The following is a 22368-nucleotide window of genomic DNA, read 5'->3' on the forward strand; positions in this document are numbered from 1 at the left end:
TCACACTTAATGCTGGACTGGTATGTCAGAATATACTCTGTGAGTCTGACTTCGGCAAGGGACTTGTCTCCACACAGGTGTGGTGGCAAACATCTGTAACCCAGCACCCGGGGCATACATACAGGTGAGGTGACCCATGTCTGTAACCCAGCACTCGGGAGGTGGGAGATCACAAGTTGAAGTCAGCCTAGGGCGGATGAGACCCTTTTAGTTGTTTTACTAGGACAACAAGAATCTGCCTAAGCTCTAGTCAGTCTAGGCTCTGAAGTTTTACCAAATGCGCCCCATAGCCTCCCTTTGCTCATCTGTGAACCAGACAGGGTGTCCTGGGAGGCCAGGCCAGGGCTGGAATGAAGGCCAAACATCCAGCTCTTTTGTCACGGGACCTCATGTTCAAGACACCTATAGGCACACTTGGGCCATCATCCTCCCAACACCCACTCCTGGGGCCTGAGGCCCACTCACTAATACCTCATCTTTTTTTTTCTTGAAAGATTTTATTTTTAATTACATGTTGTATACATTTGTACCCACAGAACAGGCACAGGCTCCCTCTGGAGCTCAAGGTACAGGTGGCTATGAGTGGGTGCCAGGAACTGAACCTGCCTTTTGCTGTGGTCTTCCATCTATTCCCAAACCTATTTACCCTGAGGAAATGAGGCCAACATGGTCATCTTTCAGGGCCTAGGTTCTGCACAGGGTGGGCTGTCTAGCAGATGAGGCAGGACCAAGTTCTCTCTGAACCTGCCCAGTCTGTGGTGAATGGTCCACTCAGACCTCTCCTCAGGGATGACCCAGCCTGGTCCAGAGCAAAACGCTTCAGCGTATTTTCAGATGATGGAGCAGACTGCCCAGGGAAAGCCCAGAAGGGGGCAGCACTAGGCAGCACAGCTGCAGCCACTCATGACAGGGCCACTGGCCTCCCTGCTGCTGTCCACACCAGCAAAACACAACAGCCACGTGCAGGAGCCCCACTGGTTCCCAGGATGTTCCTGGATGACCAGTTTCAGAAGCATCTAACTGGGGTCAGGGGCACACCTGGAAACCCAGCACTAGGGAAAGAGGCAGGTGGACCTCTGAGCCTGAGGCTCAAGCCCAAAACAGGACGACAATAGACTGTCTCAAAAAAAAAAAAAAAAAAAAGTGTCTTAAGTGGGAAATACAAAAGCTCAAACTTGACATAAAGATGTAAGCTGAGCAGTTCTATGACCCAGGCAGGGGGATGGAAGTGTTAGGTCCAACCCAAGCAAGGCTTTAGGAACACAGAATGCATGAGCCAAACTATTGTCCGATCCTGTGCCCAGCAGCAGGTAGCCTGGCCCAAATGTCTTCCCAACTGTTTGTTCTAGGAAGGGAAGTTGGTGTTCCTCCAACCATGAGGTCAAGGCCACTCACAAGACACCCTGGTCACTTCACAGTCACTTGCCACAGTGGGACCCTAGGGCACTAGGTAGGACAAGGCGCCCCCAGGAGACACGAGGCCCTCAGTTTGGCTGAGGCAGAGGAGGCTCCGTTCACCAGAACGTCGGGCTGTCCACTCACAGCTGCTCTGTAACTTTACTTCCACCACTTGTCTGGGTAGACACATGCGATCAGTCTAGTTTTCCAGTGCACTGAGGGTGCAATGAGTGTGTCAGCTTAGAACTCAAGCCGAGCAGCCAGCAGGCCTGGCCAGAGGGCAGAAGTGGGCCTGGAAGACCAGGCTGTCCATTCACTGCACAGCAGTAGAGCTGGGCCTCCTCTCTGCTCCATGACAAGGCTTAGCTTCAGCTAGGGTCCAGGCTGACGCCAGGGAAGTCTCAGCTGTCCTTCTCCTTCTTGATGCTCTCAATAGGGAAGGACAGCTGTGGGCTGGGTGACCTGCTGGGCGATGGAATGTCCTGGTGCTCCTCCTTCACACACACAGCAATAACTGGGGAGAGGGAGGGAGTGTGAGACAGTGTGGCTGCCTGGGGGTGCGATGAGAGGTTCATAAGGAAGTTGGGTTCCTTCAGAGAGGGCCTTTGGGGATAGCGGGGAGCCTACATGGCCAGCTTCATCCTCCCGCCACCCTCCCAGAAGCAGCAACAGAGAAGGCCCAAGACTGCAGGCATAGCCAGTGAGATGGCTCAACAGATAACAGCACGTGCAGCCAAGGCAACAACTGAGGTTCATCTCTGGGATCCTACGGTGGGAGAGAACCAGCTCCTGCCACTTGTCCTCTGATGGTTCCATGTGTGCTATGGCACACTCCAACCCCCCACTCCACCCTGAGGAACATCCTAGCTTGGAAGACTACGCCAGAAACCTGGCACCTGCCAACCTGCATCCACCTTAGTGAGCATGGGTTGGAGGCATGAGAGGAGGAGGAAGCCAGGACGCCTGGTTGGACAGACTGCTTAGTTCAGAGTGTGTGGGGTACGAAGGAGGCTTTCCAGTCCAATGGTTCAAAATTGGTGCCTGGAAAATCCCCTTCAAACATCACTATTCTTTTGTGTCCAGGTGGAGGAGCAAAGAGTCCACCTCTAAGAATGGAGCAGCCTGGCCCTGACAACCCAGTCTTACTGTCATCAGAAGCCGGCTCCGAGACCCCCAGGGCCTGCAGGTTCTCCTCCAGAAACGGTTTCTTGGAGCCCTGTCTGAGGGGCCGAGCCTTGGCTGATGGGATCCTTTTCCCTATGAATAAAAACAAAACAAAGCTACTGTTAGTGCTAGCACCACAGGGTACAGTGGCCCTGGACTCCAGGTCTCAATACCCCTCATTGGCCAGCTGCCTGAGGTCAAAGCAATTGTAGCTGCTACTTTTCTTTCTTTTGTTTCCAGCCAAGGTTTCCCTGTGTAGCCCTGGCTGTCCTGGAGCTCGCTCTGTAGTCCAGGCTGGCCTCGAACTCAGAGATCTGCCTGCCTTTGCCTCCTGAGTGCTGGGATTAAATTTTTAATTGTCACATGGCACATTCAGGCCCCCACTTTGAGCAACACAGTCTCAACACAAATGTCACTCCTGCCCAGAGCGCTAGTTCCTGCTGTGGTTTTATCTCACTGCAAAAAACAAAACAAAACAAAACCCAGCACATCCTCTTCTTCCCCGGGGACCGTGCTGTAGAACTGCCTTCTACACCACACACTCGAGAATGGCTTTGTCACCTGCCCTTCCAGGCCCACCTCTTGTAGCCCCGTGAGCAGAAGTTCCAGAAGGGCTTGAGGGAGGAGCAGCCTTGGGAGCCAGGGTTCCTGTGTCTGCCTTTTCCTCAGAACCCAGCAGCTATAGGTTGCTTTGGGCAAGCAGCAGCAGGGATGGGACCTGACCCCTTTTCTTTTTTTTCTCTCTCTCTCTCACTCAAACGTCAGCCTATTTCCTCAGTGCATACTACATTCCTATTTGTGGTCTGAATTCCCCAAAGCACAGGGTCCCCAGGGGCAAGTTCCAGGAAGAGGGACCTCAGAGACCTATGTACGAGTGGTACCCCAGAAGCCAATGCTTGGTGTTTTGGGGCTTCACTTACTTTTCTTCCCAAACTGTTTCTTTTTCTTCTTTGAAGACTCTTTGCCCTTCTGAGGTGTGTTTGGTTCTAGTGTTTGAAAGAACAAGAGATGAGAAGAGAGTTCTGGACGGGCATAGGGCACTTCCTAAAAGACCCTTGGCCCTCATATATGGAGTACTCCAAGGAGAAAAGCCAGAGTTGGACGGGACACTGAAATCAGGATGGGAGAGGGGCTGGAAACAGCTTTCCCATCCACCCGTCACCAGGCCTACTCGAGGGGTCTGGGTGCGCAAGGGCCCAGGCATAGGAGTGGGCAAGATGAAGAGCGTGCTCCGCAGGGCACGGGGAGAGGGAGACAAAGAGGTGAGGAGTGGAGCAAGGCTCAGCACACTCTGCTTAGGGCAACCTGGAGACGCCTCGGTCTCACGCCAGAGGACAATGCTGGGCACGGGAGGAGCGTTTGGCAGGAAGGAAAAAGGCAGGTGGAGAACATTCAAGGGCTCTCACTCCCGTCTTCACCCCCCAACGCCTGACCTGTGGACACAGGCGGCTGGAGCTGGTAGCCGGTGAGCTCACACCAGCCGACGGGGTAGATGTCCGGGGACTCGCAGTCCACCCACTGGTCATACTCGCTGTCCCAGCCATCGAAGTGGATGCTAAGGAGCCGATGCACCACTCGCTTCACGGTGGCCACACAGATGAGCCGGGGCTCCATCAGGTCCACAGCCTCCAGCTTCATGCCCACCTTGAAGCCATGGTTGGGGCAGTCCTGGTTGGGGGAAGAAGGCAGTTGCCCCGCTGGCCAGTGCTAGGCTGTAGCAGCTCGCCCAGGTAGGCAAGGAGCTGCTGGCAGAACTGGGGGTACAGAGAGGGGCGACTGGAGAGCACTTCAGACGGCGACCCCACTGCTCTCAGGTGCCAACCCCTCTACGGGGAAGGGACTAGTCCACACTGGCCCAGCGCGTATCCATGCCGCAGAGTGTTCTAGAAGCCGCTGACCCCAGCAGAAAAGACTTGAAGAAAGGGTTGAAATTGCCACCACTGCTGTCAGTGGGCAGAGCGAGCTCCTGGCTGCCCCCCCCCGACCACCTGACTCCAATGCTGGAGTCCCCTCACCATGTTGAAGAGTCTTGCTGGAGCTGCTTTCGACTTGGTCCTCTCCAAGTAGGTCTCCCAGTCGAAAGGCTGTGTCTCATACCCTGGGGGCAGGACGTTGAGATGGAGAGAAGAAGGGAGAAGCAGTAGTAAGTGGTCAAGGGCAGAGCTGCTGGAGCCACCGAGGCTGGCTGAGACCAGCCCAGTCTGCTGCCCTTCTCCAGAATGACACCTCCAGGTCAGTCCTGTCACTCAGGTCATGTGCTGCCCTCAGACACAGGAGTTCTGTACACAGCCCAGGCAGTGCAAGGGCAGTGGTGGCTATGGATGCCCATCCTCTCTCTCATGCCAAGGTGCCACAGGGGTCTAGGCTGTGGCCTTACCTTTTGGGGGCGTGAGCTCAATGTCATTCTTTTGGCAGAAGGTGGCTGGGAAGATGGCATGGGAGGAGGCATGGTAGCAGAACCAATCTGAGCCGTCTGTGGAGGGGCCCCCATCCACACAGATCATCAGGTAGCCATCCAAGAGAACCTACAGGAAGGGCCGGCACGATGGCTCAGAGGGTAAAAACACTGCTGTCTGGCATGACCTATGTTTGATCCCTAGAACCTACACAGTTGAAGGACAGACCAACTACCACAAATTGTCCTCTGACTCCCATGCACATAAATTAATGTAATTAAAAACAAAACAGCCCTAGGGGAGGGTAGAGAGAAATACATAGCGTTGTATCATTAAGTGGAGACCCTCCCGAGTATGGCGGTTATGACCTTATGACAGGACATGAGGCAGGTGGATCCAACTGGAGGGTTGAATTCTGCCTTCCACCAAAACAGCCCAAGATGTCTGGCAGAATACCCAGTTCTCAGGAGTGTGCACCTGAGGGATAATGTACCCTCTCCAACCTATGCGAGCCAGGACTGCACCTGCCTTGCTGCCTCCGAGCTCTCGGTAAATGGGAAGCATGTGGCCGGGCAGAGAACAGCCTACATGGACAGTGTCTTAGGCTGCAGCAAGGACGGCTATTAGGAGCAAGGAGCTGGGCTGAGGCTTTGGGCATGCAAAACAGATGCAAGTGGCAGGAAGGCCTATACAAAGGGGCAGTATGGAGCCTGCACCTGACACAGGATGAGTCTTAGATATTTAGTTACAAGTCCTAACATGAAGGTAGGTTCTGAGTAAAAAGCAGTGATGGTCTCTGTCTACCACAAACAAGTACAAAACAAGCAGCCAGTGTCAAAGACCCAAGAGCCTGGCAGTGGGAGCAAAGCTCCTGCCAGCTGGCCCTCAAGACAGCGTTGCTGGAGGCAGGAAGAGTGGCCTAGGCTCACCTTGCAGATGGTTGCTACACAGATATTGCCAAGATTCAGAGGGTCAATGGCCTCTAGTTTCATTCCTTCCTCGAACCAGCCACCTTCCGTGTAGACAGCTCGGACCTTAAGGAAGGAGGCAATTGGGGAGTCAGGGGAAGGTACAGGAATCCTTTGGACACTTCGGGCCCGGGATGGACACAGGGCAGGGGACAGCCCTATGGGTGTGGCAGCACGCACCTATAATCCCACAACTTAGGAGGGAGGCTTCGACAAGCCAACCTGGGCTACAGTGAGACCCTGCCTCAATCTACTCCCCTAAAAAGGTTCTCAAGTATGTTAAGGACTGTGGAACAATCTGTTACAAAGAGTGAGGGACAGGCCCAGAGAGAAGCCAACGGAGGGTTCTGGCAAGAGTTAAAGTGCCCGAAGGCTGCACCTCACCTTCTTGAAGAGGTAAGGAACAGCATCACAGTAGATCTTCCGGAAGGTCGGGTGATTGGACATGTCGCATCGTCTCTCTTGGGGAGATGACAGAGAAGGGAGCTGAAGGCAGCCACTGTTATCACATGCTTCCCCCAGAAGTACGGGAACCTGGTTCTCAGGACACCTGGTTCTCAGCTGTGCCCCAGCTGTTTTCCAGATGGCAAACAGAAGCCCCCTGGAGCGGTCGTGTGGACGACCCAACACATGGGTCCTTCATTCTGGCACTGCGCCAGCAGCAGCGGAGCTCCACCTTGATTTTGCTGTTCACAGCCTGAGCCGAGTGACCCGCGTCACTGGCCTCTCTGCCCCTCAGTGCTGTCACTGCAGGGCAGCAACACTGGTCCACCTCACCACACTACCGTGAGGCACAACCAAGGTCCTACTGATCTTTAGGGGGCTGGGCCTGGCGTCACACCAGCCAGGGGCCCTACTGACCTGACATCTTGATGCCATGGCCGACCCGCCGTGACCAACCCACGGGGTGGATCAGGGGACTCCACATGTGGCACCAGAAGTCGTCATCGTTGTCGCCGTCCTCATAAAGGAGCCGGAGGCGACCCCCAATCACCGTGTCCACCACAGCCATGCGGGTCCGAGACACCTGGGTCTTATCCACGACCTCCAGGCGCATGCCCTGCCGAAAGGGGTACTTCATGCTCTCCACCATCTGCGGGAACGTGAGGAGGCGTGCTTCAGTTACTCAGCCCTCACATTCTTGCCCTCAGCAATCGCCCGGTGTGGTGGCCCACACCTTTAATCCCAGCACTCAGGAGGCAGAGGCAGGAGGAGCTCTGAGTTCGAGGCCAACCTGGTCTACAAAGTGAGTCCAGGACAGCCAGGGCTACACAGAGAAACTGGAAAAAAAAAAAAAAAAGGCAAACCACACAACACCGGCTCTTCTGAGGACTCAGATTTTGTTCCCAGCGCCGATACGGCAGCTCACAACCTTCTTAACTCCAGCGGTCACCATCAGACGACGCTTCAAGGTTTCTCTGAGGCAGTGACCTCCACAGGCTTCCAGCGAGCCTGTCTAGAGCCCTCTACTGTCTCCCCAAATCTCATTCTCTCTAGTCATCTTGCTCCATCCAGGGGCTAGTAGTCTTGTTCTACCTGTTGCCCCCCACCCAAGTGCAAAGCGGTTGGAGCGGGGAGCGGTCAGCACAGGCTCACAGAGTTGTCCATGTGGAAGACGCCCACATTTTTGTAAGTGTGAGGAAAAGGGAGGCCTCCTTGCTGCCCCTGTGGGCCACACAACGCTGCCTGAGCAAGTTGGCAACTGTCCCAATAACTAAATCTGCCAACAAGACACATCTGCCAGCAAAGTTGAGCTTTGCTGACTATGGAGTATTAGGAGAAGCTCACGGAGGAGGCAAACATCAAGGAACCCAGTGAGTTAAAAGGAAAAATAACCTCTACTGTGAAAAAGAAAAAATGCTTACTTGAGGTGCACTGAACCAAAAGGCCAGTTCTCCAGGAGACCTGCCAGGCACAGCTTTCTATCCGCACCCAGTGCCTTGCCTGTGATGGCCTGATTTCCACTCCATCTTTATGTTTCAAAGTTGGCTTCTGTACCATCCAAGGCCCACCCATGCAGCTACAATCCAAAAGCCCTTGTCTCTGAGGAGCCGGTTTGCTACCTGCATCCCTGAGAATGTCTCCAGGCAGCAAGTGCCCACACTCCCTGCATCCTACCAGGAAACCCACCCCAACCTCATTTATTTTTTTATTTTTGAGACATGGTATCTCTGTGTAGCCCTGACTGTCCTGGACTCACTCTGTAGACCAGGCTGGCCTCAAACTCAGAGCTCTGCCTGCCTCTGCCTCCCGATTGCACAAGTGCTGGGATTCAAGGCGTGTGCCACCCCCCTCATAAGGATACCTACCCTGAATGCCTCAAGGTGGCACCGGCACTTATCTGGGAGGTGAGGCCCACCAAGGTGGGACACAGTGCTCTGTGGAGCCCAGGATCAACCCCTTTGAATGTACACATGCTTTGGTCAATATAAGATCCACTTGCCAAGGCCTCTCAAGTGCTGGGGTTAAAGGCATGTGACACCACAACCAATCCGTACTGCTATCTTTTACCAACACATAATAACATCTCTTTTCATGAATACTCTGTGTTTGCAAGTTTTCTGTCAACTCAAGACAAGCTAGACAGAGTCATTTAGGAAGAGGGAAACTCAACTGGGAAAGTGCCCCACCAGACAGGCAAGCTTATGGTGCTTTTTTTTTTTTTTTTTTTTTTTTAAATATTTATGATTGATGTGGGAGGGACCAGGCCACTGTGGGCAGTGCCACCCCTGAGCTGGTATTCTGGATTCTATAAGAAAATAAGCTGAAGTCACGCTGTGGTGGCATGACTTTAATCCCAGCACTCAGGAAGGCAGAGGCAGATCTCTGTGAATGCAAGGCCAGCCTGGTCTACAAAGTGAGTTCCAGACAGCCAAGGCTACAAAGAGAAGCCCTGCCTCGACAAAACCAAAAAAAAAGAAAGAAAGAAAAAGAGAAAAGAAAGAAGACTGAGCAAATCATGAGTGAGGCTAGTACGTAGTTCCATGGCCTCTGCTTCAATTCCTGCCTCTAGGTTCCTTCCCTGAGTTCCTGCCCTCACTTCCTTGGATGATGGACCATGATGTGGAGGTGGAAGCAAAACCAACCCTTTCCTCACCGAGCCGATTCGTGGTCCTGGGCCTTATCATAGCGACAGAAACCTAAGATAGTCTTGAAAATGCTAGAAGCAAGGGCAAGAACCTGGCAGATTTTAAAATCCAAAAGATCAAGAAAGCACCCTGATCAAGGTGGTGGATGAGGGTCTTGCAGGGAGGCAGGTGGCCACCCAGGGAGGCAGGACTGGGCTGAAGACTGACAAACAAAAGGCCAGAGAGTACTGCGACGGGGGACTGGAAGCATGGTTCATAGTGCTAGTCTATGCAAAGCCCTCGGTCCTACCCCCCAGGACCACAAAAGCAAAACAAAGCACCTGAAACGAATCACATGAAGGATGCAGAAAAACAGGAGAGGGATGGCAAGAAGGGGAAAGAGGAGAGAAAGGATGGGAGAGAAGGGAAAAATGAGCAGGGAACCCAGCCAGACCTTGATGTGGAAATCTGCAGGAAGCGTCCTGGAGCCCACCAGCCGCTTCATGAGGTAGCTTTTCCAGTCCGTAAACTTGACGTGGATGGCTGCAGAGACAGCGGCAGATGCTGGTAACACGGCTGACAGCACCTCACCAACCCAGGGACCAGCTGGAGGGACTATTAAATCCTGCCACTTCAAGACAGCGACAACTTCATCTTACAAAATCAGCCTCTAGGTGCTCAGAGAGAGAGCTCAGTGGTTTAAAGCACTGGCTGCTCTTCCAGAGGACATGGGTTCAATTCCCAGCACCCACTTGGTGATTCACCAGCATCTCTAACCCCAGTTCCAGAGGACCCGACATCTCTTCTGACTTTCTCAGGCTCCTGCACACATGGTAAACAGACATTCACTCAGGCACACACATACACAGAAAATAAAGCAAATATATTTATACACACACACACACACACACACACACACACACACACACACACTCACACACAACAGAAACAACAAACAGGCTCTATAAATCCAAACTGCCCGGGGACTTCTAGGCTGGATAGGGGAAGGAACAAGAAGGCAAGTACATTTTGTTCTTGGGATAAATGTACGGCAGGAGGTTCCACTTCTACTCAGAGCCCTACGGGGACTGGCGTGGGAGCTCCCTCGATACTCACTCCGCGGAGGCACCAGGATTTTGCTGTTGATGGCACACCAACCAATAGGGTGGACGTCCACTGTCCCCAGGTTGCACCAGAAGTCATGACTGGAGTCATTTTCAAAGCCTTCATACCGAAGCAGCACGCGGTACCCTGAAAGGAAGGACAAGGGCACCTGGGAGGAGATGGAGACGGTGCATCCGCAGGCTCTCCTCCTCCTCTACCCCAGTCAGATTCCCTACTTCCTATTTCAGTAATTCTTTCCAGGCACGTGGGGTCCCTGATACACTACCCGCTGACTGGATATGCCGCCTGGCAAACAAATTGTCTGCCCTGGCCAGAGGAACACCCACCAGCTGCCTGGATGACAGAGGCGATCCAATACACCCGGCTAGGGAGCACAGCATCGCCGTTGAGGACTTCCACCTTCATCCCCTTCAGGACGTCTTCCCACTGGTCATAGAGGGGCACCTGTATGGTGAGGAGATCACTGAAGGGGCTCAGAGGAGCCGGCTGCCTCAGGCCTGAGCCATCTTGACCTCTACACCTTAACGTCATGCACCGTGCAGAAAATTAGGAATAAAGGGGTAAACAAGGTGTGTTTACTGTCCCAAAACACAGAATGGCAGGGTGCCATCAGACAGACATGGGTGGAGGCCTACAGACCTGGATTCTCATCAATGCAGGGCCAGCTCTATCCGTGTGGCACCTCGGTGCACCTGGATACCTGTCACCCTGCCGGCTGCACAGCAGTGTCTCAGCAGAGAGATCAGCTCCTTAATGTCATGTGACCTGGGCTCACACATGCACATTCTACCCAGTGTCTTCCAACTGTGCGATTTCTGGCTACCTTCCCAATGCCTAATCCTTGATTTGCTGCCAATGGGAACTTGATCCTCCTTTGGGAGAGGCATCTTCTTTCACTATCAGACCTGGGCTAAGCCAGCAACAATCCATCTCCGTAGGCAGACAGGCTCACATATACTTGGGAAAGCATGCAGTGGCCCAGGCACACTTGGCAGCTCTTTACTATAAGTTTTGGTTTCTTTAAAACCTCAGTTATGGGTACATTTACACAATGGAATACTACTCAGCAATTAAAAACAAGGAAATTATGAAACTGACAGGCAAATGGTGGGATCTAGAAGAGATTATCCTGAGGTTTCGCAGAAGCAAAAAGACACACACGGTATATACTCACTTATAAGTAGATATTTGACATATAATATAGGTTAAACCTACTAAATCTACACACCTAAAGAAGCTAAGCAAGAAGGAGGACCCTAGGTAAGATGATCAACCCTCACTCAGAAAGACAAACAGGATGGACACTGGAAGAAGGAGAAAACAGGGAACAGGACAGGAGCCCACCACAGAGGGACTCTGAAAGACCTACCCAGCAGTGGATCAAAGCAGATGCTAAGATTCCTAACCAAACTTAGGGCAGAGTGCAGGGAATCTTTAAAAAAAAAAGGGGGGAAGGGCGGAGGGAGATAGTAAGACCTGGAGGGGGCAGGAGCTCCACAAGGAGAGCAACAGTATTAAAAAATCTGGGCACAGGGGTCTTTTCTGAGACTGATACTCCAACCAAGGACCATTCATGGATATAATCTAGAACCCCTGCTCAGATGTAGCCCATGGCAGCTCAGTATTCAAGTGGGTTCCCTAGTAAGGGGAACAGGGACTGTCTCTGACATGAACTCAGTGGCCAGCTCTTTGATCACCTCCCCCTGAGAGGGGAGCAGCCTTGCCAGGCCACAGAGCAAGACAATGCAGCCAGCCCTGATGAGACCTGATAGGCTAGGGTCAGATGTAAGGGGAGGAGGACCTCCCCTATCAGTGGACTTGGAGAGGGGAATGGGAGGAGGTAAGGGAGGGAGGATGTGATTAGGAGGGAATGAGGGAGGGGGCTACATCAGGGATACAGAGTGAATAAACTGTAATTAATATAAAAAATAAAAATTAAAAAACCCAAGTTATGTTATATAAATGTTTTTGTTTTAATCCCAAGTGTGGAATTTTAGTTTGGGCTTTAGTTTGTCCACAGCTGATAACTACCTCCAATGGGGCATGGCCTTTGCCAGATGTTAATGGCCTGCCTTGTGCAGCATGGAGAGGGGCATGGTCTAGGACTCTGAGAGGTATAAACAGGAGAGCCCAGAGAAAGAAAGTGTGGCGAGTGGCAGTTTGGAAAGACCAGAGACACTTCATGGCACAATGGCTTGGAGGGAAGAAATGAAGGAAATTACTTGCTGCTTTTGCTGTATAAATTGGTATAGCCCTAAACAAAACAAAACAAAACAAAACCATCATGGATATTAAACAGCTGGGAGAAGTAAAGGGGTCTGCGCCCCTCTCCCCACTAACCTCTACTACCTAAGGTAGGACCTAGCATTTACATGTAATTGTGCAGGGCAATCCAGGAAGGCAAGGCGACTGGCCTCAGGTCAAAAGACAGCCTCAAGAGTCCTTCTCTTGGGCTTTACGAAATGGGATTGAAAGGCAAACAAACGAACGAACAAACGAACGAACGAACGAACGGGCTTAATGGCTCATACCTGTGAGCCAGCACAACTGCTCTCAGGCCAGCCTGAGCTATATTGTGAGACCCTGTCTTAAATTTAAAAAGAGATGACTCAGAGGTTAAGAGCACTGGCTGCTCTTTCAGAGGTCCTGAGTTTAAGTCACAGCAACCACACAGTGGCTCATAACCATCTATGAGCTCTGGTGCCCTCTTCTGGCATGCAGGGATACCTGCAGACAGAACACTGTATACAAAATATATAAATAAATAAATCTTAAAAAAAAAAAAAGAAGAGAGACAAAATTAGACCTGTTGTAGGTGTTACTCTAGCTAGCAGGAGGTACAGCTGAGTTAAGCTAGCACTGTTAAGTTCCTGACATCAAGCTCATCCAAACATCTAAACAGGGCCCCAACCCTTCCTTCTTCAGGAAGAACTGGAGGGTGGTAGAAAGGTCCTTAGATGCAGCTGGAGAGATGGCTCAGTGGTTAAGAACACTGTCTGCTCTTCCACAGGTCCTAAATTCAATCCCCAGCAACCAGATGGTGGCTCGTGACCATCTATAATAAGATCTGATGCCCTCTTCTGGTGAGCAGGTGTACCTGCAGATAGAGCACTTATATACATAAAATAAATAAATAAATCTTAAAAAAAAAAAAAAAGGATTGGCTGGAAAAAGAAAGAAAGATCCTTAGAAGAGGCCCAAGGGGGCAGCTTGGTGGTATAAAGTGGCAGGAAAAAAAGGCCGTGAGAGTCAATTTGCAGAAGGCTGGGCATGGTGGCACATACTTGTGATTCCAGCACTTGGGGAGTAAGTGGGGGCGGGGGGGCTTACACAGGATGACTAAAAGTTAAAGGCTATCTGCAGCTATATAGCAATGTAGAGGCCAGCCTGTGATACATGAAACCCTGTCTTAATAACAACAAGAACAGGTCAGGTGTGATGGGTGCACACCTTTAATCTCAGCACTTGTGAGGCAGAGGCGGGCAGATCTTTGTGAGTTCCATAGAGAATCCCTGTCTCCAAATACCAAAATTTAAAACAAACAAGAAAACAAAACCCAACCAACCACCTGTTCCCTCCCCCATCCACCCAACCCCCCAAAAACAATACCAGGGCCGGAGAAATGGCTCAGTGATTACGAGCCCTCTATGCCCTTCAGAGGACCAGGGTTTGGTTCCCAGCACTACAGGGCAGTTTAAAACTGTCCACAGTACTCCACTTCTGGAGGATCTGATGCCTTCTGGGTTTTTTTTTTCCAGATAGCTCTGTAGACCTTGAACTCAGAGATCCACCTGCTCCTGCCTCAGAGTGCTGGGATCAAAGGTGTGCGCCCCACTGCCCAGCCCTGATGCCCTCTTCTGCCCCCTACATGCACTAGGCACACGTGTGATGCACATATGTACATACAAGCAAAACACCAATGTACGTAAGATAAAAATAAATCAATCTAAAAAATAAAAATAAAAACAAACCAAAGAACCAAACAAATGCCACAAACAAAACAAAAACAATTTGTTTTTGTTTTTTTGAGACAGGATTTCTCTGTGTAGCCCTGACTGTTCTGGAACTCACTCTGTAGACCAGGCTGCTCTCAAATTCAGATATCCTCCTGCCCCTGCCTTCCCAGTGCTGGGATTAAAGGTGTGCACCACTACCACCCTGATATCAAAAGCAATTTTAAGCACTTAGGGAGACAGAGGCAGATCTCTATGAGTTCAAGGCCAGCCTAGTTTACAAAGCAAGTTCAAGACAGCCAAGGCTACACAGAGAAACCCTGACTCGAAAACAACCAAACAAAAATTTTAATGGGGTAAAGAAAACATCAAAAATGAAAAAAAAAAAAAAAAAAAAAGAACACCCTCTGAACTCAGACCAAAGAAAAATTCTATTTTTAATTAATAAATAGAAAATAAACCTCAGAACAGGGACTGTCTCTGACATGAACTGGTTGGCCTGCTCTTTAATTTCCTCCCCCTGAGGGGGAAGCAGCATTACCAGGCCACAGAAGAAGACAATGCAGCCACTCCTGATGAGACCTAATTGACTGGGATCAGAAGGAAGGAAAAGAAGTCCTCCCCTATCAGTGGACTTGGGGAGGGGCATGCATGCAGAGGGTGGAGGAAGGAAGGGATTGAGATGGGAGGAGGGAGGGAACCATGGGGGGGGATACAAAGTAAGTAAAGTGTAATTAATAAAGAAAAAAAATTAAGAAAAAAGAAAAAAAAAAAAAGAAAATAAACCTCAGAAAGCAGAAGCAGTTGTATAAGGTGCAAGATGCTCTTATTTTTACATTTTTTTGGTTTTTGAAACAGGGTCTTAATATTTAGCTCTGGACACTATGTAGACCAGGCTAGCCAAAAAATTTACTTGTCTCTGCTTCTCAAGTGTTGAAATTAAATGCATTTTTATATATGTATAATATAACACACACACACACACACACAAATATCTGCATCTGTGTCTACACCCCAGAAAGCATAGCATCCCATGGGAATATAGGTATAGATGGTTGTGAGCCACCATGTGGTTGCTGGGAATTGAACTCAGGACCTTTGGAAGAGCAGCCAGTGCTCTTAACTACTAAACAATCTCTCCAGCCCTCCAGAACAAAGGGAGATTTCTGGGGAATGGCCACTGTTCTCAAGGATTCTGTCCAGGCGGGAGCAACTCAACTGAGGTGTGTGGGGAGCAATGAGGCAGGCAGCCTGGGGTGTCCCTCCTCCATTGCCGGGGCACTCACGTGTTTAAAGCAGCTGACAGGAGCAGCCTTGTAACTGTGATCCTTCAGGAACTTCCCCCAGTCAAACCCTAAGACCAGAGCTGTGGAGCACAAAGGAAGACTTGAGGCAGGGTATCTACAGCAACCATGTTACAAGAACCCGGAGGCAGGACTGGAGAGACGGCTCAGCGGTTAAGGGCACTGGCTGCTCTTCCAGAGCTCCTGAGTTCAAGTCCCAGCAACCACATGGAGGCTCACAACCACCTGTAATGGAATCTAATTTCCTCTTCTGCTGTGCGTGAAAACCGAGCACTCAAATACATAAAACAAAACAAAAAAAAAAAAGAAAAAAGAACCTGGAGGCCCCACAGGGTTCTAGAAACAAGTCCCTTTATCATCACGAATGGCCATCAGGGCTGTGAAGCAGAGGGGCATCCAAAGAGAAACTTCTGTCCCTTCTTGCTGCACAGAAAGGGAAATTCAGATGTAGGCTTACATTTCTCCTCCTGTACCCAGTCACTGGCCACACCTCATCGGCATGGGTAGGAAAAGGAGCAGACCGCCCACCTGGCTGCGAAACGCAGTTTTGCCCTCATTGGGGCTCTGTGTAACGTGCTCAGCAATCACTATGCTTGAATAACTGAGACCCCTTCCACCTGCTCCACACATCCTGGACTTCCCCTGCACCAGGGAGAGAGAAGTCATGGAGACAGATACAAAGAGAAACAAAGCAGCTAACTTCTCCTTTCTTGGTGATGAAGGACCCAGGCAGCTGCAGGGCCTAAGGTCATTTCCACAAATGCCAGCAGGTGGACACAGTTTACCATAGGCCTGGATCCCCAACTTTCCAGCAGGCTACCTTTTCTGGTCCATACTCTTAGGCAAGGCCATCCCCACCCTGGTCCCCCATCCCAGAATTGTCTCACCATCTTGTCCTGTTGGTGTCCCATCTGCTAGCTGTCCTGTGCCCTGGGAGTGGAGGAAGGCTCCAATCTTGGCGGACCAGGCTGCCTTGTGCAGGACTTTGGCTTTCTTGGTGGGTGGCTTTCCCTGGAAGGCAAGAAGGGAATTACGCAGGTTGGCGGCTGTGAACCTGAATCTATTTCTATTTGGCCTTGTTTTTTTTTGTTTTTTGTTTTGTTTTTTTTTTGAGATACAGTGACCTGGAATTTGCACCTGTTGTGTTCTGCCTCCTGAGTGCTGGGATTCCAGACATGTGCTACCGTAACCAAGAGAGAAAGCAGAGCTTGGTTGGGCCCTGCCGGCTACCTAACCCCTTTTGGGCCTGAGTTTCTTCTGTGAAACTAAGGGTGAGTGAGAACACTCAGGAGACAGTTACAGAAGGACGGGGCCAGTAGAGCTACCAATGAGGGAGAGAGTGTCACTCAGGCCTTTGACTCCTCTCTAACATTGTCACTGAAGTCCTCTCTATGCTCCCAGCCCCACGGAGAGCTACAGCTGAGTGGCTGCAGAGGGGCCCGATACTCTCTCACCAAACCCACAGGCAATATTTTGTACCTGGAGAGAACATTCTGGACAGCTTTTACCAGGCGACTCGGGAAAAGCTCACTTACAATTAATCACTTAATTAAGATAATGAAGCACCCAACGACGAAGGCCAGGAGCCCAATCACCACACCAGCTAAGCAGAGGCACACCTGCGGAAGGTCTTAACGAAGTGGTTCTCAACCTGTGGGTCATGACCCCTTGGGGTTGAATGTCCCTTTCACTGAGGTCACATATCAGGTAGCCTGCATATCGGATACTTACATTACAATTCATAAAAGTAACAAGATTACAGTTACGTAGTAAAAATGAAAATAATTTTATAGCCAGGAGATGGTGGCACATGCCTTTAACCCCAGCTCTCAGGAGGCAGAAGCAGATGGATCTCTGAGTTCCAGGCCAGCCTGGTCTACAGAGCAAGTACCAGGACAGCCAGGGCTACACAGAGAAACCCCGTCACAAAACAAAACAACAACAATAATTCTACCATTGGGGGTCACCACAGCATGAGGAACCGTATTGACGGAGTCAGGTATTGCAGTGTTAAAAGTGTTTGAGCCTTTTAAAATAGGAATCGCTGAATGTGGGGAAGGCACCCTTTAACCCCAGCAATGGGAGGCAGAAGTAGGCAGACTTTGTGATTCTGAGACCAGCCTGGCCAGCCAGAGCTAAATACTGAGACCCTGTCTCAAAAAGAAAATAAGGGCTCTGGTAAGGCGGCTCGCTGGTTAAGAGCACTGGCCAGGCCACTCTTTCCAGAGAACCCAGGTTCAGTTCCTAGCACCCACACGGTGGCTCACAACTGCTTCCAACTCTAGTCCCAGGGGACCTGACACCCTCTTTAGTCTTCTCAAGACACTGTAGGTATGTGGGCATAGACATACAATCAGACAAGACACTCATACATATAAAATTAAATCTCAACAAATAAGTAAAATAATAAATAAATAATTAAATGGGGATCACTTCCTGAGGCAGGGCCTCATGCACCTCAGATGACCTCTAGGAATGGATCCCCCTAAAAAAAAAAAAAAAAGCTGCCTAAGCCATTTGCTTCCAGTCACAGGATGGTTCCACCTCAGCATCCAGGCCCCAAGAAGGGTGCAGGCAGCTGCTCTCACCTGGAGTCTGGCCAGGATGCTGGCCTTCTTGGAGTTGGAGGAGTAGCTCCTGGAACATGAGACGCTGCAGAACCTCTTGGTCTTTGAGAAGAAAGCTTCTCTCGTGCCCACGATACCACACATCTCACAGACCGCTGGGAAGAGAGCTCGGCATGTGACTCCCTGACATAATCACTGTAAGTCAAACCAAACCCCGGGCTCCTCAAACCCAAGTGCCGAGCCAAGCATGTCAGCGTTAGGCGCTAAGGCTGACGGGGTGTGAGGAGGACAGTGTATGGAGTTCTCTTCCAAGACCAAGTTCCATGTGCTGCTCTTAAACTTGTCTGCTCAGCTGACCCTTAGCCACCAGCCTCTCCTGCAGCTTCGACTACAAGTGTGTGACCCTCCATCAGCTGACACGTGCTTGTCCCTTGGCTCTGAATCAAGGGCCAAGGCTAAGGGACTGGAGAGCCACGCGAACAACTGCAGGATCTGGTAGACAAGCTTTAGAGAGAGGAAGGTGACAAGAGGAAAGGTGCTGAAGTCACTCAGGGCTTGTGGGCCCTTGCTCTCACAAGGAGCATGTGGACAAGCTGTGTTCGCCTGGCCTCATGCTGGCTCACTTGAGGCGCTGCCTGTAAGCAGTGCCGTGGCGGGAGATTGCCACGCCCTGGGCCCCAGTGACACACTGCATCTGTGCTTTACCAGCTTCCCAGGTAACTAATCTGCAGCCAGGGTCACCAACCAGGCCCTGGGGCCAGCTCCTCCCCAGATGATTCCTGCTAATCCCGCCATTCTCAGATGAGATAGGGAGGTCACTTTAACCTGAATGCTCCCTTACAACTTGCCAACCTGCAGCCCACAAGCTATCTGTTGCCCTTTTGTGCCAAAGTACTCACACCACTTCTCACCTCACACTCAGAAGTGGGGGCTGCTCAGCCTACCCACACTAATGTAATGCCATCTAACAGGGGCTGAATAAACACAAGAGGTGGAGGAGAATTACGCTTTGAAACTAGACTGCAGGAGAGGAAATGGCCCTTGAGGACAGTCCCTTAGAGCTTCCCACACCGCCTGTGTCCGTCCCCTGTTCTTCCCCAACTTCCGGACTCCTCCATCTTCAGGGACAGTGTAAAGGCACCTGGCTCAGAACCACTTCCTTCCAAGGAGCGGGCATTCCCGGGGCTGAGCAAAGGCAGAGGTGAGGTGGGTAGCTCTCCTGCTTCCCTCTCTTCATTTTCTGTCTCACTTGACTCTCCTAGATAGGAGCTGCTCTCACTGCCCGCACTGCTGTTGTAACTCCGGAAGCTGTCGTAGCCCCCAAAGAGTTCCAAGTCATCATCCTCCTCTTCTTCCATTGGCTCTGAAGATGGCGCCTCCTGTGGAAGAATGACACGTGCTTGCTTCAGGAAGAGAGTTTGCAAACCTGCTAATCCACCCAATGTGATCGTGGGATTTGAACGCTGGTTCTCTAAATAGGTAGTAGGAGCTCTTAGCTGAGCCAGGCAGTGGTGACACACAGCATGATCCCCAGCACTCGGGAGGCAGAGGCATTGGGAGGATCTGTGAGTTCTAGGTCAGCCTGGTCTAAAGAGTGAGTTCCAGAACAGCCAGGGCTATACAGAGAAACCCTGTCTCGAAAACAACAAACAAACAAAAGAGCTCTTCACCACTGAGACATCTCCTCAGCACCTGACAAGATGTTTTCTCAGGGTGGATGAGATTGAATACAGATGGGGTTACTTCTGCATAAACAAGCCTGTCATAAGTTAAAATATAAGCTGCGATGCTGGAGAGATGGCTCAGTGGTTAAGACCTCTGGTTGCTTTTCTAGAGGACCCAGGTTAGATTCCCAGTACCACAAGCTGGCTTACATTCACTTGCAACTCCCCGACCCAGGGACTCCTCTGATGCTCTCTTCTGACCTCCTGGGCATCATGCACACGCATGATGCAGACATACACAGCAGGCAAAATGTTTATATGATTGTTTTGGTTTTGTTTATATCATTTTTTGAATTAAAATGCTAGGGGCTAGAAAGATGGCTTAGTGGTTAAGAGCACTGGCTGCTCTCCCAGAGGACCTGGGTTCAATTCCCAGCATCCACATGTCAGCTCACAACGGCCTGTAACTCCAGTTCCAGGGGATCTGACACCCTCACACCAATGCACATGAAATAAAATTAAATAAATTATTTTAAAAATTAATAACGGGGCTGGGGAGATGGCTCAGAGGTTAAGAGCACTGGCTGCTCTTCCAGAGGCCCTGAGTTCAATTCCCAGCAACCACATGGTGGCTCACAACCATCTGGTGTCCTCTACTGGCCTGCAGGCACACATAATAAATGAATAAATCTTAAAAATAAGATGCTGGGTGTTACAGGCACAAGCCTTTAATCCCAGCACTCCAGGAGGCAGAGGCAGGCGGATCTCTGTGCCTTCAAGGCCAGCCTGGTCTACAAAGCTATTTCCACCACCACCCAGCTAGTTGACCCTCTCTTTAAAGAGAGAGAGAGAGAGAGAGAGAGAGAGAGAGAGAGAGAAGCAATGGACCTGGATAGCCCCAGAAAAACCGGATGGTAGCTTGGGTACAGAGCAAAATTCCTAAGAGGGGGGTGGGAGGATCCTGAGAAAAACCAAGACCCAGACTATCCAAGGAGGCTTTGGGTCAGACGACACCCAGAGAGTAACCGTACAGTGTATGTACCACAGCTGTGAGTTCAGCCCTGATCGAAATCAGCTACTGATCTCAGGGCCAATCGACCTAACCTCTGTGGGACTCAACCCATGACAGGGAAGGGTTGGCTCACAGGACGTGAGGTGCAGACGTCACATAAAAACCTACGGAGGGAAGCGAGACAGAGATAAGGAAAATGAGGCTTTGGGCCAGGGTTCAAATACCATCTCCAGGCTTCCTAGCTGTATGATCCACAGCAAGCCAACTACCATTGCCTCAGTTTCCATAAAATAGGGACAATGCCACTATTTAATAGTTTCGGAAGAGGGGATGATAAAAAGCAAAACACTCAGAACAGTGCTCAATAAACGCTGGCAATCATTACTGCTTGAAAAAGGAAAGAGACTCCAAATGCAAGGCGCGGTGGGTCACCAGCTACGGTACCACGGAAAAGGCAAAACTCTCCACGGTCTGGAAACTGACACACGTGGAGCCAACCTCTTGCAGTTTCCAGCTGTGTCATTCCAACAGGCTGTTTGGACCCGTCCCTAAAGAAGATGGCCTTGAGTATTCTGGAAGACCAGCACGGGAACGCTCCAGGAGTGAAGTAATAATCACCTCTGACCTCCCTTTACTTCCCGCGTGGAAGCGACAGGCCGCACAACCCTAAAGCTCAGGACCACGAAACCAAGAAGACAAGGAAGTGGAGCCACAGTTCAGGGACCAGTTTCTCTGCCCCTGTTTAGGAAGGCGTTTCCACCCCTCCTCCATCCCATCCATCCCAAGACCAAAAGGGACCCCGGAGGCCTCCGACCCGGACTAAGCTCCCTACCTCAGTTTACCAATCCTGCAACCTTCCGCCTCCAAGGCGTCGCTAAAATGGTGCGTCCGCCGAGTGAGGGGTTCGGGGCTCCCTTCCCCGGAAGGGCTGAACGCTTTCCCTCTTACCTCGGTGCCCAGCGGTTTCTCCATGATAACAAACTCGATTTCCTCAACCGTCACTAGGTGCAGGAAGCCATATTGCCCTCCCCGCTCTCCGAGAGCGTGCTCATTGGCCACCGCGCCTGGGCTGCGGACCAATCACACCGCAGGAGAGAGAAAAAGCCGGTTCCGCGCTCGCCCGCGCCCCGCCCCCGCTAAGGAGGGGTGGGGAGCCCGGGCGGTTATGGGAGTTGTAGTTTTCTGGGGGGTGCACGAGAAGGGGCGTTGCCTTAGTGACGGGGACATCTCCTGGAGGGTGCTTCTCACGCTGTCCTCTGTAAGGCAATTTTCAACCCTCCGGAGCACCTAGGATGGACGCGCCCGGGTACCCAGGTAGGAAGTAAAGATGCCCTTGCGCTGGGATGCCTCGCAGAAATGCCCCGTCCCTCTTTCAACTCGGGCAGAAACTGGGCTTCCCTTCATATTCCTAGATCTTGAGCCACCCCCTGGAGTGTGCTTCCTCTACCAGGACCACGCCTTAAAGAAAACTGAGTATCCCCCGAAGTCTGTCCTCTGTCCGCAGTGCCTCAGTTAGTGGTAGGAACCCACAAACCTCTTCCCGCTCCGTGCTGCTGTATCACGAGTGCAGTCAGTGGTCCCGTCATGTTCACCAACTCCTCTGAGGGTTCCTGAGACCTGGGGGGTTGTGTATTGTCCCGTGTGTGGCTGAGCACGCCACTGACACTCATTTTCTGCGGTTTCAACAGTTGCTGAGTTTTTGCAAACAGCATTGGGTTTTAGTGAGGCTTTCCTTTGGGGGCGGCAGAG

At 51.1% G+C, this 22368-nt stretch overlaps 1 protein-coding gene across 2 annotated transcripts; it reads right to left on the bottom strand.

Annotated features, from left to right (window-relative positions):
- Positions 1-477: 477 nt before the first annotated feature.
- Positions 478-21699, bottom strand: L3mbtl2 (L3MBTL histone methyl-lysine binding protein 2). 2 transcript variants are annotated; one of them, XM_021646526.2, is made up of 17 exons: positions 21568-21699; positions 19085-19322; positions 17965-18098; positions 16264-16387; positions 15359-15438; positions 10446-10563; positions 10111-10245; positions 9449-9537; positions 6788-7019; positions 6311-6387; positions 5888-5992; positions 4940-5087; positions 4578-4660; positions 3996-4230; positions 3483-3548; positions 2545-2655; positions 478-1860 (listed from the first exon to the last, which is right to left on the bottom strand). In XM_021646526.2, the coding sequence occupies exons 1-17, from the start codon at positions 21589-21591 to the stop codon at positions 1712-1714; spliced, it is 2148 nt and encodes a 715-aa protein (XP_021502201.1). In that variant the 5' UTR covers positions 21592-21699; the 3' UTR covers positions 478-1711. The 2 variants fall into 2 exon arrangements, with proteins under 2 accessions (XP_021502201.1, XP_021502200.1); XM_021646525.2 differs by having other exon boundaries at positions 478-1912.
- Between the last annotated feature and the right edge of the window lie 669 nt (positions 21700-22368).

The sequence above is a fragment of the Meriones unguiculatus genome, chromosome 8 (genome assembly GCF_030254825.1).
Source record: "Meriones unguiculatus strain TT.TT164.6M chromosome 8, Bangor_MerUng_6.1, whole genome shotgun sequence".
In the NCBI taxonomy this organism is placed as follows: domain Eukaryota; kingdom Metazoa; phylum Chordata; class Mammalia; order Rodentia; family Muridae; genus Meriones; species Meriones unguiculatus.

What these genes read in the sequence shown, in the direction of transcription:
- L3mbtl2 (XM_021646526.2), bottom strand. Translation starts at nt 21,591, where the DNA reads ATGGAGAAACCGCTGGGCACCGAG. An exon ending in AGAAACCGCTGGGCACCGAG is followed by an intron (nt 19,323 to 21,567) that starts GTAAGAGGGAAA and finishes ATTCTTCCACAG; the next exon opens with GAGGCGCCATCTTCAGAGCC. An exon ending in CTGCAGATTTCCACATCAAG is followed by an intron (nt 7,020 to 9,448) that starts GTCTGGCTGGGT and finishes ACGTTCCCGCAG; the next exon opens with ATGGTGGAGAGCATGAAGTA.